Raw genomic sequence first — 15,742 nt, 5'->3', positions numbered from 1 at the left:
AACACTGCTGGAATAAACAAACATTTACACAATGACAACTTTTCCTTTATTGTCATACAAACATTTAAAGGTTCAGAGATATTAATAAATGAATTTATAATTAGGGTCACAAGAATTATCCCACTCAGAATGCACAAATAAAATGAATTGTTTGCCACCTGTCACTCCCCCAAATCTCTTTATTGAGGCAAGGTGACAACTACCGCCAGTGAATAATACCGGGTACAATGTTCTTGAAAGTCTCAGTCCAACAACAAGTGATGGCATTCATGTATGACCGTGATTTTATTCCCATTTATGCGGGTTTATAAGCACAGCAGGCTTCCTATTCGTCTTCAGGAATGACTCGGAGCGGGTGTGTAGTCTAAAGACACAAAAAATGTCGTTTTCTGACAAGTTTGTCGAAATGAACAAAGCTTAAAATGTAATTAATGATGCAGATTAGCTACACTTTTTAAAGGGTAGTCAGCTAGAATCTTGCTAGCTTGTACACAAATTGGCAGTTAGCAAAGCACTTATACCAGGGGCACCATGGACCATTGCTATTTTTTGTGAGCAGCGTTCTTGTGGTAGTTCAAATTATGGCTCTGAGTGAATCTCTTTTGGCACAAGCCACATTGGTAGGGTTTTTCACCCTTATGGGATCTAACGTGACTCACAAGGACTGAACGTACCGCAAAAGCCATGGGGCACAGCTGGCACTGAAACGGCTTTTCACCCGTGTGGGTACGGATGTGCACCACTAGGCTGCTCCTTTGTGCAAAGCTGCTGCCACAGTGGTCGCAACGGTAAGGGCGTCCGGCTGTGTGAGTGCGCTGGTGTACCACCAGGTGACTCTTCAATGCAAAGCTGTTCCCACAGTCATCACAGCGGTATGGGCGGTCGCTTGAGTGAGTCCGCTCATGTCTCTTCAGAGCAGTAAATTGTGTAAAGCTGCTGCCACAGTGGTCACAATGGTAGGGACACTCGCCTGTGTGAATGCGCTGGTGTCGCTTTAGGGTAAACTTATGGGCAAAGCTCATTCCACAGTAATTACAATGGTATGGGCGGTCGCCGGTATGGACTCGGAGATGCACGACTAGCTGGGATCTTGTTTTGAATCCCTTGTTGCAGTGGGTGCATTTGTGCAGCTTATTTCCTGTGGGATTACCCCGGTCGTTATCCATGCCAGGAGGAGCAGATTCCATGCAGTGGCTCGCAGGGTGCCTTTCACTGGTTGAATCTTGCACAGCAGGTGCGCCATGGTCGCTCTGTGTCACGACTGAATCTGTGTTGCACAAGCAGAGTACTTTAAATAAACAGCATGAACCAACAAGCCAATGTTCACTTCGAATTAGAAATAAAAGTTGAATGCGGAGGATACACTCATCATATCTATGGGTATCTATCAAGTTTTATTCAACAAATTTGCCTTAAGGAAAAATCAGGCCTGAAACAAGATGTCTCTATCATCAATTCTGCACGCAGGCAAAAAAAATTAGGCTACAAGAAGTGTTATCACTGCCAAAAAAATAGGGCAGCCTTTGTAATCCATGCACAGTTCCTGCATTTGACTCCAAGGCTTGCACTATTCACAACACGACAGACGTGTACTGTGCGATGTCAGTGCATGTTAAAAACCCCAGGTGGTCGAAATTTCCGGAGTCCTTCACTACGGCGTCTCTCATAGCCTGAGTCGCTTTGGGACGTTAAACCCCATAAACTAAACTAAACTAGAAACTGTACAAAGTCCACACGGGTAGTCTTAAAAGTGACAGTGACGTATGCTTAGCACAGAGGACAACACCATTTTTTTTGTTTCAGTTGCTGCTCACACAGTGTCCAAGAGGAGGAAAAGACTAAAGGCTAAAACCCGGATGAGGCCTTGGGCCCTGTAAAGTTTTTGCATCAATGAACTGAACTCACAAGGGTGACAGTTCGGTCAGTAGTTCACACATAACAGAGTATCAAAGGCATACACTGTCATTTGCCACAGTTCAGTTAACTACAGCTTCCGTATCCTACAAACTGCTCTTTGGAACATAACTTTCAGGAAAGCATATATGGAGAAGAAATGCAGATTCGAACCTGGAGAGTTCTGCGATGAAGGAACCCCATGTTTCTGGTCCCTGGAGCGCAAGCCTGCATGTGAAAAGCAGACTACATTCACTAAGACAAAAGATTACAGGTGCAACAACTCACGTAGTGTCATGTGTACAACACAGTGAATATGGAATACACTCTCGTAAAACAGCTTTTTCAAGTTGTGTAAATTGAGTAGGGCGAGCCTGAAAAGAAGTGAACTCAAAAGCAAACATTCCAGACCGTTTCTGCATGCAGATGACTGCTATACCTACGCTCAAATGACTGACAACTGCCTACAAATTTATACACCTACTAAAACTGAGCCAACAGCCATGGCATTGAAGAATGAACTCGGACAATTCCAGTCTTCATGGGAAGGACAGTAAAAGTTTGCCCACACAAGTTTAAAATATAACGAGTGTCATTACTGCTTAATCACACAAAACATTGGTACAGCCAGTATTTTTTACTAAACCATTTGTGGTAGCTGTATTGCGCACAGAAAAAAAGCTTCAAGAAAATGGTGACTGGTGAAAACGTCCAGGTTAAACATGCCCACGAATGTTGCCAATTTACCCAACGTGATGTTCTCCCTCACTGTCTTCAATAGTGCAATTAATAAATTAATAGAGTAGGAACACATCTGAAACTGTTCGCTGTTCTATCTTAGGTGCAGTTAGAGCATACCACATTTACTTGTGCAGTAGCAGCATCTCCAATTTTGGGATGAGAAACGGGGGAAAAAAGGAAGAAATTATCGTGACTGAGTTTTTCAATGCGCTGCTCTGAAAAACGTTTAAGGTGACCAGCTTTTCTAACACCATGGATGGCACGGAAGCTCATCTCTGTGAACATGATGATGAGGTGAGTGAGCTCATCGAAAGCAGTGAGAGTGTGGGGCTGATGATGACAGTGACGAATTTTTTTAAGAGGCAAGGGCAGCATTGGTCAAAGAGCATCGTGGTATAGGGACCTTCATCAACACCAGGGGAAGTCTAAAACCCATTTCCAAGCATTCCATCCAAAAGGAGCCAGGGAAAAAGCTTGCACAATGTACTGGTGGGTACCCAGTGGCACAGGGAATCCAACCCTGCACATCCTACATGTGAGATGCACGCTCCAATGACTAGGCCACCACTGCAGCGAGAGTGAATGTGGCGAGAAAGAGCGAATTAAAGTGCGACTTGTGATTAGTTGTTGCATTATTTTTAGCGGAAATCATAGCAGCACTTTACTCGTTCAACGGACATTTTGTGATGCAAGGGAACCAGTCAGAGAAAACAAAAACACGAACACTGTGGGCCAGTAAATCTCGTAAAACTGGCACTACATTGTGCATTAGTGTATAGCATCACTAGGGCGCACAGCATAACAAAAACATAGGCCAACTTTTTTAAATTGCTTTGCATTATAGTAAAACAATTTCCAGCTCAAAAACAAATCAAAGCCCATACCAACACCATGACATGAAATCTGTACACCATGAATTCCAGGTGCGTAGATATACATTCAGTATTGTTAGAGAACTAAAACAAACACTGTCGCGTTACACTGCATACAGCTAAATGTACCCTGCTCTTAAAAAGACCTCAAAATGAAATGGAAGATCTCAGAATACAGGCTAAATGAACACATCAAGGAATACAGTAAGGAAAGTCACTAATGCTATGTGCAATGACAAAACAAGGTAGGTCACTAGTGACCAATGACACCGAATCCTAGCCTACTCATCAGGAAAGCCAAAAGGACACTCATGAACCAGTAAACAGCGGCAAGTACAATAGAATATATAATTCACCACACAATACAGCACAGGTATTGCAGAGCTACAGCCATCTACCCTAAAACATGCGCCAATTTGACAAGCTGTCTTCTGGAATGCCCCAAGGCCTTTCAGCCTCTAAGTGACCAAATAATGATTCTATGACTACTACTAACTGCCCACCACTAGAGTACACACACTGCAGGCTTTATTTACTCTATTGCTCTATGTGGTCAGATGTTCTCTTATTACCACAACTCAAATGGGAATCCCAATGACAGCTTAATTTAAGCTGTTCAACCAGTGCACGCCAGTGAGTTCTGCTAAACAACCATTGAGCAAAGAAGAAGAAAGAATGTGGTGCCCAATTTAATTCTCGTTAATCCTTCCTTCCTTTTCTATTTCAAGCCTAATGCCGATCCTGTGGAAAGATATATTCGAAAAGAGTTCACTAAAGAAATTTTTGCTCAGAAGGCAGTCCCCATTATCCTCACTATTTAAATCCTTCTAATTCAAGCAAAATTATTGAAAACACTTCCATGTCACTTTGTACATTGATACAGTCCACTGAGATCATTGCACGCATAATTTTCCAGGTCATGAGCATCAAGCAGTGGTGTCATGCAAAGTTGTCAGGTGTGGCATTGATGGTTGCTTTCTCTGGAAACTTGTACACATCGGCTTGTCAATAATGGCCTGAAAAACAATGGAGAACAAATGAGCGTCACCAGAAAACAAACACAAATGCCACAAGCAGTGGGGTCTGTGTGCTTTTATGCCACTGGCAATGCACAAGGAAGCGAGAATACACAAATTTCATGTCCGACTACACATTCTGCTGTTTTCGTTCTTATGCAAGCACATAATGTGAAAGGACATGGGTAGGGAAAAAGAAGTGCAATGGTAATCTATTGCAAACTGCGATTACAAATTTTTTCAACTGATGTTTTCTAACAGCTAAAATGCAATGTCACTTCTGATATTTTTAGCACAGCTGGTCTGGATAGTTCTTTTGGCACAGACAGATGGATTCTCATGCACATAACTTTGCACATGCATAGAAGTGAAGCTAAGGTTCTGCATACGTTCGTAGCAGGTTCTTCATCAGGCATGTACTCTGCATCCTCCAAATACTGCTCCTCATGCCTGCAACTTGAAACAACGTGTAGTAGAGTAAGGAGAAGTCTCCAAGAACACAACAGCATTGTTTATATGCTTTGTGTATTGAATACGTATAATGCAGTCCTAGATCAACAGATTGAGTCATGAGGAGACTCACTCAGGCTCATATACAGATGATCATCTCAGTGGTGATCGAGTCGGATCTGGACTCAAATTCAGATTATGATCCGAGCCCATAGCAAGTCTGAGCTCAGGCTCATATTAAGATCTGTGTTTTTGCTACAACGTTCCAAGCTTAAGGTCTTCTTGCCTCCTTTATTACCGACAGCAGAGAGGAGGAATGATTCATTGCCGCTATTAAAAGATGATTGAGGGAGAGGCAGGCTGGCGATGTCTGTGGGTGACCGAAGAAGGGAATAGCGTGGAAGTAAGGAAGACAGGATTTCGTCCCATCCCCACTGCTAGTTTACGTGGGTGCAGTAATGAGCCGGTAGCTTAGTTCGAGTCCCTCCATGCTGCAGACAGTTCATATTACTACAATGATTTGCAATCAGCAAAACGTTCGTGACAGGTAGATAAGCTGTCCACTTTTGGCATAAACTTGACCCAAACAGCGCCAGACCAAGACCATGCGTTCGTGAGCCTTAATTAGGATCTCTGTAGCCACACATATGCACGGCCGAAAAGTTTGACCAGATTACCAAGCAGGCAGCAGATAAGAGGATGAGATAGTAGTCACGCGTTCTGGCCACATATGCGGCAGCAGGGTCATCAGGGGATAACGCAGTGCATCCAACATTGAGGTTTTTTTTGCCATGGCATCGACCGACTGCCAGCTTACAATGCGACCCTATGCGCTGCCACAGAAAAATTTTGACTTGTGACATCACATGACTGTTTGAGGCTGTGGCCTAATCGTCCCTGTAGTGACATGTGACAACACAGTACGTAGGTCAGAAAGAGATCTCCTCCACTGACTCTTTGAAAGTATGACTAAACACAAAAATATGGCTACATTCATGCATTACAGCAAGCCAATACAAATTCAATAAAGTATTTTCAATTCGGGACATGAGAAATGCATACACAACCAACCAAACATTTGCTCAACCAGAAAAAGAATGCTTCAGTTGCGATTTCAAGCTTAATATCCAACTGGAATGCAAAATCACTCCTGCCTTACTTTTATACTCTTTTCCTCTGAAACTTCCAAGCACAAATATTTTTCCAAATAACAGACAAAAAAAGCAGATATGAAATAAATAAAACGATGGCTAGAAGAAGAGGCGTTACCACAACTAAGAAAGGCAACAATTTGTGAACCTAGAGGAGATAGTGCACAACTTTCAAGAAACTCTTACAAAACACACAATGGCAAATGAGCGATCAGACACCAAGAAAAACCAGAATGAAGAAACTGTACAACACGTCACAGAAATCGGAAATACAGCATAGAATAAAAAATAGCCTAGAATGGGAAAAGAATGAACAGACTAGGATTAATAAAGCTCAAAGAAAAGAACAGCCAGTAGAAAAAACAATGAACCACTTTAACCTACTAGGCGAGGTGCGACTCGCCACAGGCCTCATACAAAGGGGATGCCAGCAGTTATCCATTTATCTAGGGAAGATCTCTTGGTGCATAGTACAAAGACAGGTCTCGAAATACAATGTTTTATAGGACAGGAGCATCAAGCTATGGATCGGCAGAGACTGATTGCAGTTCTTCCTCTGGAATGCTCTTTCCCATGGCTACTGGTGTTTCTCTATTGCCTGCAACACCGAGAAGACACAAAAAATGCTCAGCACAAACACAAACAAAGGACGCCAGAATTATTCAGTATGACTATGGGATGTAGTCCTGCTCTTTAAAATAGACAATTCAGTGGAACTGAAGGGTATCATGCATTTTTCATTCCTTTGAAGCGGCTATATTAGGACGTGGAAAAAGGATTTTATACTTGCATGACAAGAGGACTACTACCGTATACAAAAAAAATACTATGGTGATATGCCTTGAAGCTGTTTGTACCAGTTTTGGGCGTAAACTGCTGGTTACAGGTAACGCCATCGGGATATGATTCATCAGCTTCCACAAGTCACCATAAAGCACCATTAACAGTTTTCAAACATAACTTCACAGAATTCATAAATCATCACCCTTTTTTACCGCAAAGCTATAGACTGCAAAAGAACTAATAGTTGCATTTTCTATGCGATTGCGAAGACAGAAGAACACAGACATCCGAGAAGAAATGCGAATGGCGCGGTCTCCAAGAACGTGCTGTCTTTGCTAAAGCCTTATACAAGAGAAATAAGACATGGAAATCTCACTGGCGACCGAGACAGTGAGATGGTCATGGCTGAAGATAAACACCTAATCAATTTATGCAAATTAATGCCAATTACAGCTTTACAGCCTATTGCGTCTACTTACCCGCAAATGCATGTATTGAAGTAGCAGATTTAAAGGAATAACTCCGGTAGGTTTCATTGAAGCAAATTTGTCTGTTAATGTGGTTATACACAGCTGCGGCTTTCATGCTACTGGCAAAGGCGCTATTAAGCCAACATCTTACGTGACTACGCGTAACATTTGGGCACGCGCGCACAAAGACGGACCATATCTTCGCACGTGCACGATGCAAAAGTGACATTCACCGCATCGCATGCAGTTATCGTTGCTCTCTATGCGCATAGATTTCCTTCTGCAAAGCTTCTTTCTTCTTCTCACAGACTGACAACACACAAAATCTAATATGTAAAGCAACAGATTAAAGAACTGGCGCAACCTTCAACACACGAAAAGTGGATGGAAGGATGGACGATAATGGCTTTACCCTGTGTACCGGGCGGCAGCTTTCGCCACCTAGCCTATATACTTCCCCCACTGTTAATTTATTTTTGGTTTCCCTTTCTTTCACTTTCGCTCTTACAATGTCTGGTCTGGCTATCCTTTTCCCCTCCAAATTCACCCCTCCCTTGATTTCCGCCACCAATCCTCCAACCTCCCCTTCGTCAATGTCATGCTTTTCCCATCCATTCGCCCGTCCTCCCCAATAAATCCCAGCGCTATCTCTATGGCTGTTGCTGCCCCCTCTGGGAGGGCTGGGCGGAGTTCTGTGCACCTCAGAACCAAGTGCTCTATGGTCTCCGTTTTACAAACAGAGCACAAAATATCCACTTCTTCAAATTTGGACCTATACGTTTTTGTTCTCAGAATCCCTGTCGTAGCCTCAAAAAGCAGTGAACTGCCCCGCAAATTATCGAATAATCGCTCTTTTTTGATGTCCTGTTTTCGTGTCCTATATATGACTAGCGCCGATTTTTCCTGCATTCTTTCTTTCCACATCTTTCAGCCTCCTTTTCCTCCGCTTTCAAGTTAGTATTTTGTTGCGTCCCATCCCTCACCCGTAAATACTTCGTCCTTAGCTTTCGGGTTCTATTAGTCCATTTTGTGTTAATACTTTTCATGTACAGATACGTGTACACCTTTTTTGCCCAGCTTGTTTCCTCCATTTGGGTTAGTCTCTGATCATATTTCAGTTTGCTGATTGCCTCCCGAATCTTGAACGACGCCCAACCCATATCTCCCTGGACTCCCTCATTTGGAGTGTTCCCACGGGCTCCCAAGGCTAGCCTTCCTACACTTCTTTGTCTGACCTCTAGCCTTGACTGTGCTTCTGATTTTATGCACAGGACTGCATTTCCAAATGTGAGGCCCGGTAGCGTATTGCCAAACCATATCCCGTAGACGCACTCGAGCAGACGACGCCCAGGAGTGCAATCACGTGACATGACGTCACTTTTGTCAACAGTCAAAATGGCTGTTTTAAAGGTCGCGGCGGCAGTCCCGGTGTTTTCGGGCAGTTGTAAGCAAGTGGTTACAATACCAGTGCAAGCCACCTAGTTGGATCCAGGATACTTGCCCCTGAATGGCTAAAGTGCGTCGATTCCAAGGTGCTATGTAAGCCGCGCGGTTGGATGCTAGATATGCGTATTGCATTGGCCTTCAAACCAACGTAGGACCTACGCGGTGGCGATGTCACGAAGCGTTTGTTTGTAGCCGTTTGTGGGTGTTGCTAGCGTTTCTAATTCCTGTGAGGATCACCACGGACAGCGACGAGTAACAACTGCTCACCTTGGAGAAACGAGGCTGCTCATGGTGAATTTCCTGTGCGTGCATAAATTACACAGCATAGTGACAGTGTCCGAGAAGTGAAAGTGACTGCAACGGCCACAAACGGCTCCAAACAAACGCTTCGTGACATCGCCACCGCATAGGTCCTACGATGGTTTGAAGACCAATGCAATACGCATGTCTAGCGCCCAACCGCGCGGCTTACATAGCACCTTGGAATCGACGCACTTTAACCATTCAGAGGCAAGTATCCTGGATCCAATTAGGCGGCTTGCACTGGTCTTGGAACCACTTGTATACAACTTCCCGAAAACACCGTGACTGCAACCGCGACCATTAAAGCGGCCATTTTGACTGTTGACGGAAGTGACGTCACGTCACGTGATCGCACTCCTGAGCGTCGTCTGCTCGAATGCGTCTACGGGATATGGTTTGGCAATACGTGGGACGTACTGCTCGGCGCGGCGTCTTGTGGTGCTGCTGCATGCTCACGCTGGCGTTGCAGTCTGTAAATAAAGCGATGCGCGGTGGCAATTCTATTCCGCTTTATTTGGAGTCCTTTTACGGGGGTATCCGAATTGCTGACAGGGAGATTCGTGGCAGCTAAATAGTTGCGCTCAAAAGCACAACGGCGTGCTCGTGCCGAATCGCTCCGAATCAGAGGCGACAACAGTAAAACCCCGACCCTAATCGTCGCAGGGCTGACCCGCGCGCGGGACTCGATTTTCCGTTGGGGCTCCTAATCACATATAACAATAGTCATAAAGTCTGCGGCATACGTCAGGTCGAAGCAGGCGCAGAATTTTTCTATATAGGCGCTGCTGTCTATGCAATTAAACGTGCCTCTGGTATGAAACGAAACACATTCAGCCAATGAGAACTGCATAAGCACCAGTGACTCGCACTTTTTTTATTTGTTATAGTTTTATCTCTGGTGGAGGAATGCGAAATTGCTCTTGTGAAGGAGTAACAGCTAGAACTGGTTGTTTTGTGCAACATGACCTCTCCTTAGCTAGCTTCACACTGGGGCAACCTGTACTTCGTGCAAGCATGTTCATACTTCAACAACTGAGGCAACACAGCGCAAGGATGAGTACCAGCAAAGAAAGAAAACAAGGACGCTCATCAGGCGTCCGAAAATCGAGCCCGCACCATGATTAGGTGTGGGACGATAGAAAGAGCAAAAAATAGTGTCCCTGCCCGTGCCACTAAGTATAACGGGGTTGTGAATAAGTCCCTGCCTGCACGACTGAGGTATAACAGGCTTAATCCAATTTGAAAATAAAAAAGGTGGGCAATGGTAATTTTACCACCTGTACGTGGAAGAAAATGAGGGGCGAGAAGGCGGACGACCCACCAACACCATGGGCTTCAAGTTCAACAACAGCCAGTGTTGTTGAGAACATCTTGTTCGATCGAACAGCATCTATGCAGAACGATAGGACACATTCAGTATGAAAGCACACATGGCAAAAAGAGCCGTGAATGGTCGATATCGTAATAAGTCTGGTTGGTAGATCATAAACGGGGAATGCAGCATGAGGAAACATGGATGGGAACAAAATTGGAATGGGCTGGCACGTAGGCTGATTTGTTTCTAAAGCAATCCTCTATCTCATACATTTCTAAACGCTATGAATAAAGCAGCGCCTACCCTTTCGCATCGGCATTTTTTTTAGTTGTACTCACCAGCTAAAAGGGTTGACAGTTTACTACTGCCTATATGCACAATCACAAACCCACAAAAAAACAACAAAGAGGAGGAAAGAAAATAGACCAGTATCCAAGAACACAAATATTCGTTAAGTATAGGACAGTTCAAATAAAAGGACATCCTGAGATACTAAAGCAGACTAAATCCACACTGGTTTTAGGGTACAAAGATCAAATGTGATCACCTGAATGCTTAGTACAAAAGGGAAGGGCAAGCCACAGCAAACTGAAACACAAGGACACCAAACAAGAATTTCAAGCCCATATATGCAACGGCACTTTTGCAAAGAGATTAAAAGAAGTTAGCATGTGCAGCAATTGTGATTAATGTCGGTTAGCGACTACAGTGGGTACAACTCAAGAATTGAGCGAAAAATACCTCTCAAAGCAGGCCCTCCACCCAATGACATTGACCGATTCTCATGATGTCAAGGTTAATCCCCTTGAGCTGGCTAGCGTGACATCACAGGGAGCTGCAGATGAAAGGGGATTATCCACTGCCTCAAGAAAAGTGGTCCACGCCATTGACTGGAGGGCCTCCTTTGAGGGTCATCTGCTGCTTCATTCTTTAGTTGTATCCAACTATACTGCATCAGGACAGTGGTGCTAATCACAGCATGTTTTCAGCAGAAATGAACATGCATATATCATCATATTTGGTGAGGGTGCTTGATGCACACAGATATGAAGTAGCAGGTGTGACAATCAGAGTCAGTTGTGGTCTTGTAAAGAGACAGAAGACACCTTATGGCAAAGAGTGAGGAGGCTGTGATATTAGTTTTTTTATGTCTAAGTTGTTTGCAGTAAGCTAAGCAAGCAGGATGAAATGCATTGAGCAAGTGTGCACATTCTTGAGGCCATTTATAAGCAGACCAACCAGGGCCCACACAGGACGAGGATATTATAAATTAAGCAAGACACACATAATAAACGATTTTTTGCGCAACGGGGACACAACACAAGAAAGACGACAACATGGGCGCTTACTCCAAGTGTTTAATCAAGCGACAGCTGGAGTAAGCTGGAGTAAACAGTTGGAGTAAGCACCCGTGTTGTCGTCTTTTTTGTGTTGTGTCCCCGTTGCACAAAAAATCCTTTATTATGTCTGAAAACCAACCAGCTCAGCAGTGCAGTTAACCCTCTTAAGCAAGACAAAGGTTGGATACAAATACTTTTTCACTGCCATTGCAAAAATTGTTTTCTAAATGCATCAGCATGCAATTAGATTTTGATATTATTTAAGCAATACTAGTTGGACTTCCATAAATTTTTGCTAAAAGTTGTATAATGCATGCTAAAGTACTTATATGCAGAAAGTCAAGGCAACTATTTTTAAAAATAACAAGAACAGGGTGCCTGGTTATGAGAAATGCTCATAAATTTGTAACAAAAAGTAAAGCTCCACATTCTAGAGAAAGCATTACATAGCGTTACTGAATTCAGTCTGAAGTGATGCAAATAACCATCAGTTATTTTGCAGTAGATGACACAATAAGCAGCAAAAAACAAGCAGAAACAACACTAAATGAACTGCTAAAACAGGTCACAAAGAATTAACATGCTAAAGCACATCCTTGAGACATGCCTGAAAGGATTGGAACACCATTAGAGTTGGTTGCATTAACAGTCAAATGATGTGAAGTTAGAAAGAAAGTTAGCGATCCTGTAGAAAACCAAATAGTCATTGTTGAGGTGCCTTCGTCTTATTGTAGAAACCTGGAGCTTAACATAGAAACATGCCTTGGAGACGTCTAAAATCAAAGATCTTTCCAGACCCAGAAACTATAAAAGTATGTTAATCATTACCGAACATTATAAATTGTGCTTCATGAAAGCATTTGCGGAACCAAAGTTGGGACGAGTGGGAAAACAAGTTTCAAGTGAGTTAATGAGGCCAGTGAAACATGATTGCTTGAATTTTTATGTGTTATGTTAAGATGAAAGATGTGGCAGTAGTTGGCAATTAGCCTGTCTTTAATGAAGAACTAGAATATATTTGGTGAAAGCTATTTGTTTTCCATAGGTCATGACTAATAACCTAAGAATGAAGCACGAAAAACAATCAGTTTCATACCAGCTCTTTGTCTTGATGGAGCAAATGCAGCTAGTGAGTGACAACATACAGACAGCCTCTTTTCTCAACATGCTCTCCAAAATACCTGAAAATGAACAGGAGAGAAGGATGGTCGCACCCAGTTGCATTACAGGTCTACAATTTGCAACTCTCATTTTATATAATGTAACCCCGTACTGGGGCACACGAACAGTAGAAAGAATTTTCACAGCACTGCTTGCATTGACACACTGCAATAAAAAGAAATTTTCAGCAAAAGTTATAGAAACCACAAGCTGAAAGACAAAAATATTCAAGAACCAAATATCATGAAGTGAGCAACAACTGAAATAGGAGAAAATTACAAGTGAGAAAGAACCCACAAAGGTTTTTAAAAAGCACAAAAATGAAAAAGCAATGTCAGACCGCAAAAGGCAAATTTAGACAGAACAGCTCGACTAAAAATAAAGCCCAGTTAGTTTTGAAGAGAAAAGCAGCAACGAAAGGGGACCTGTTAGCAAATTTTGCACCAACATATGATCTGCCAAAACTGTCTTCTTGCGCCGCCGGAGACTGGAAACTGTCTACCTTTGTAGTGAGGGTCATAGCATGCCAGACGGCCGAAATGTGCTGTGGAATGTGTTCCATCAAAGTGCAGCCTATTCCAACATTAAGGCACAGCTAACTGCCACCAACCTTGTTCGCCACAGCCATTCCCGCGCCACTACTGTACCATGTCTCCGCTTCGGGGACAAATCCAGTTAAGTAAACGCCACGCATTTTTAAGCTATCAATGCACTCCATGAACCGATAAACCGGCTGGTGAAATCGCCAGCACGAAAACTGCACAATGCCACAAACGAACACTTGTTTGAGAGAAAAGTGTGCAAAAACTCACCATTATTGCCGTTCTTCACGTAGTCCCCCAGTACACTGCACAATGCTGGCAGAGGACGGTATACGACGCGCACAAGCTTTGCGCCACAACGAAGAAAATGTGATCACGCGAAAAAATAAAATGTGCAAAGGAACGCTGAAAGGAACCAAGAAAACATCGCTCCGCGGTCGCCGCGGCTAATGATGATGCCCATGGCCGTTAGGCTGCCTAATGTCAATAGAGTTCTAGTTGCCGTTCTGGTTTTAAATTCGCGGCGTTTGTGGCTTTCAGTCTAACTTGAGAAGTTTCTTCAAATAATCGTACTGCACATGCATTTGCTTGCATAAAATAAAATCAAAGCATGTAATTGCTGACTGCTTAAATAATTCATTCCTGAAAACTTCAGATTGCGAAAGCAAGAAAAATTAAAATCTAAAGGCAACATAATTTTAATGTGTTCACATATATGGATGCCTCCAAAAAAAATCTGGTTCTGGTAAGCTGTTCGCGCATTTCCAAATCTTCCACTGTGATGGAAGAAAAACGTGTATGAATGTCGTCTGAATATCCACTAACTGATATCTGAATCCGACAGTCCTCTCAACATGCAGAGGATGTCGATACATAGACATTGGACGTTAGGACCATTTGTGGACATCCTCTGCATATTCATGGTTTGCTGGGTGTTCCGCGGCGGCAACCAGGACCGCGGGCTGTGCTCTGTTTGGCGCCCTCTTCCACCCCTCTCTCCCAGAGGCCGCAACGCGAGTTTTGGCGGGAAAATTTTGCCAGGCCACTGTAATAATCACCCGGAGAAAGGGCCGGTAGTGGAGGACGCTGTACCTTGCGCTGTACCATTAGCGGGCAAGTTGCGTGGCTTGGCGGTGCGCTCGACTATTAGGACAGCGCCCGAGGATGGCCATCGCGCTTGGAGCGCGGTTCAAAGACTTTGCCGAGTTCGACAGAGCGTTCCGTGAGTTTCAAGTGCAGAACAATGTCCTTTTTGTAGTTAAAGCTACAAAGACGTGGAAGTGGTGAATGCGCGGCTCAGTGCTGGCTTGGAGCGACTGGAGAAGAAGCTGAAATATGCAAATGCGACAAATTTGCAAGCATGGAGGAGAGCTCAGGCGCACAGCAACAGGCGTACGACCTCAGCAACGGTGTGATTCAATACTTTCTTGGATGCGGCGACTCCGTCTAGGACACTTTGTGGGCTCGGGCCTGTGTACTGATAATGGTTACTATAATCTCATATGGCAGAAAACAAAAAAAAACAACGTCAGGTTGCAGCTATTTATTTGCACTGTGCAAACTTTTTGACAACTGACTGAAATTTTAGTGCAGCGGCACTACTAGACGCATTTTCCGGTTTCCGGCATACGTTCCCGGGTTCGAACCCGTCCGCGGCGGCCGCGTTTTGATGAAGGCGAAACGCAAAGGCGCCCGTGTGCAGTGCGATGTCAGTGCATCTTAGAGATAATTATTTCGGAGCCCTCCATTATGGCACCTCCTTCTCTCTTTCATCTTTCTCTCCCACCTTCCCCCCTTCCCTTACGGCGCGGTTCCGTTCGGTGTCCACCGAGATATGTGAGACAATTAATTACTGTGCCATTTCCGTTCCTCAAAAAACGAAATACTCGCGCCTACGTCCCTGAAGCCAGCTTTGTGGTAGGCGGCCCACAGGGTTGTAGGAAACCTGCCAGGTGGGTACACCTGGCAGGCCTTCACCTGAGTGAAGGCCTTTAGTGTGAAGGCCTTCATGGTAAATGTGTTCTGGGACCTGCCAGGTGTGTGCACCTGGCAGGCCTTCACCTGGGGGAAGGTCTTCAAGGTAAATGCCATCAGGGTAAAGTCCTTTGTGTCAGTCTTTAGGTGAAATGCTTCTGTTGTGAAGGCCTTTCGTGTAAAAGCCTTTAGGTAAAAGAATGCTTTCATATTCGCAGCATGTAAAGATGTTAAGTGCCCATTGTAAACTAGTGCTACTGACAAATTTCTGTGCTTAGCCAGTCT

The 15,742-nt window shown here is 43.9% G+C and overlaps 1 protein-coding gene across 1 annotated transcript; it reads right to left on the bottom strand.

Annotated features, from left to right (window-relative positions):
• Window positions 1-359: 359 nt before the first annotated feature.
• LOC149326186 (uncharacterized) lies at window positions 360-15,574 on the bottom strand. The gene is made up of 3 exons (XM_089564493.1): window positions 15,370-15,574; window positions 2,068-2,148; window positions 360-1,267 (listed from the first exon to the last, which is right to left on the bottom strand). Exons 1-3 carry the CDS (start codon window positions 15,572-15,574, stop codon window positions 543-545), a joined length of 1,011 nt encoding a protein of 336 aa, XP_089420619.1. The 3' UTR covers window positions 360-542.
• Between the last annotated feature and the right edge of the window lie 168 nt (window positions 15,575-15,742).

Source organism: Amblyomma mixtum, chromosome 10 (assembly GCF_055824585.1).
Source record: "Amblyomma mixtum isolate Tamu chromosome 10, ASM5582458v1, whole genome shotgun sequence".
Taxonomy (NCBI): Eukaryota; Metazoa; Arthropoda; class Arachnida; order Ixodida; family Ixodidae; genus Amblyomma; species Amblyomma mixtum.
The sequence above is the reverse complement of the archived record's forward strand: the minus strand, read 5'-3'. Positions and strand labels throughout refer to the sequence as shown.

What these genes read in the sequence shown, in the direction of transcription:
- LOC149326186 (XM_089564493.1), bottom strand. Translation starts at nt 15,574, where the DNA reads ATGGCATTTACCTTGAAGACCTTCCCCCAGGTGAAGGCCTGCCAGGTG. An exon ending in CTTCAGGGACGTAGGCGCGA is followed by an intron (nt 2,149 to 15,369) that starts GTATTTCGTTTT and finishes CTTTTGTCTTAG; the next exon opens with TGAATGTAGTCTGCTTTTCA. An exon ending in TTCATCGCAGAACTCTCCAG is followed by an intron (nt 1,268 to 2,067) that starts GTTCGAATCTGC and finishes TGTGCAACACAG; the next exon opens with ATTCAGTCGTGACACAGAGC.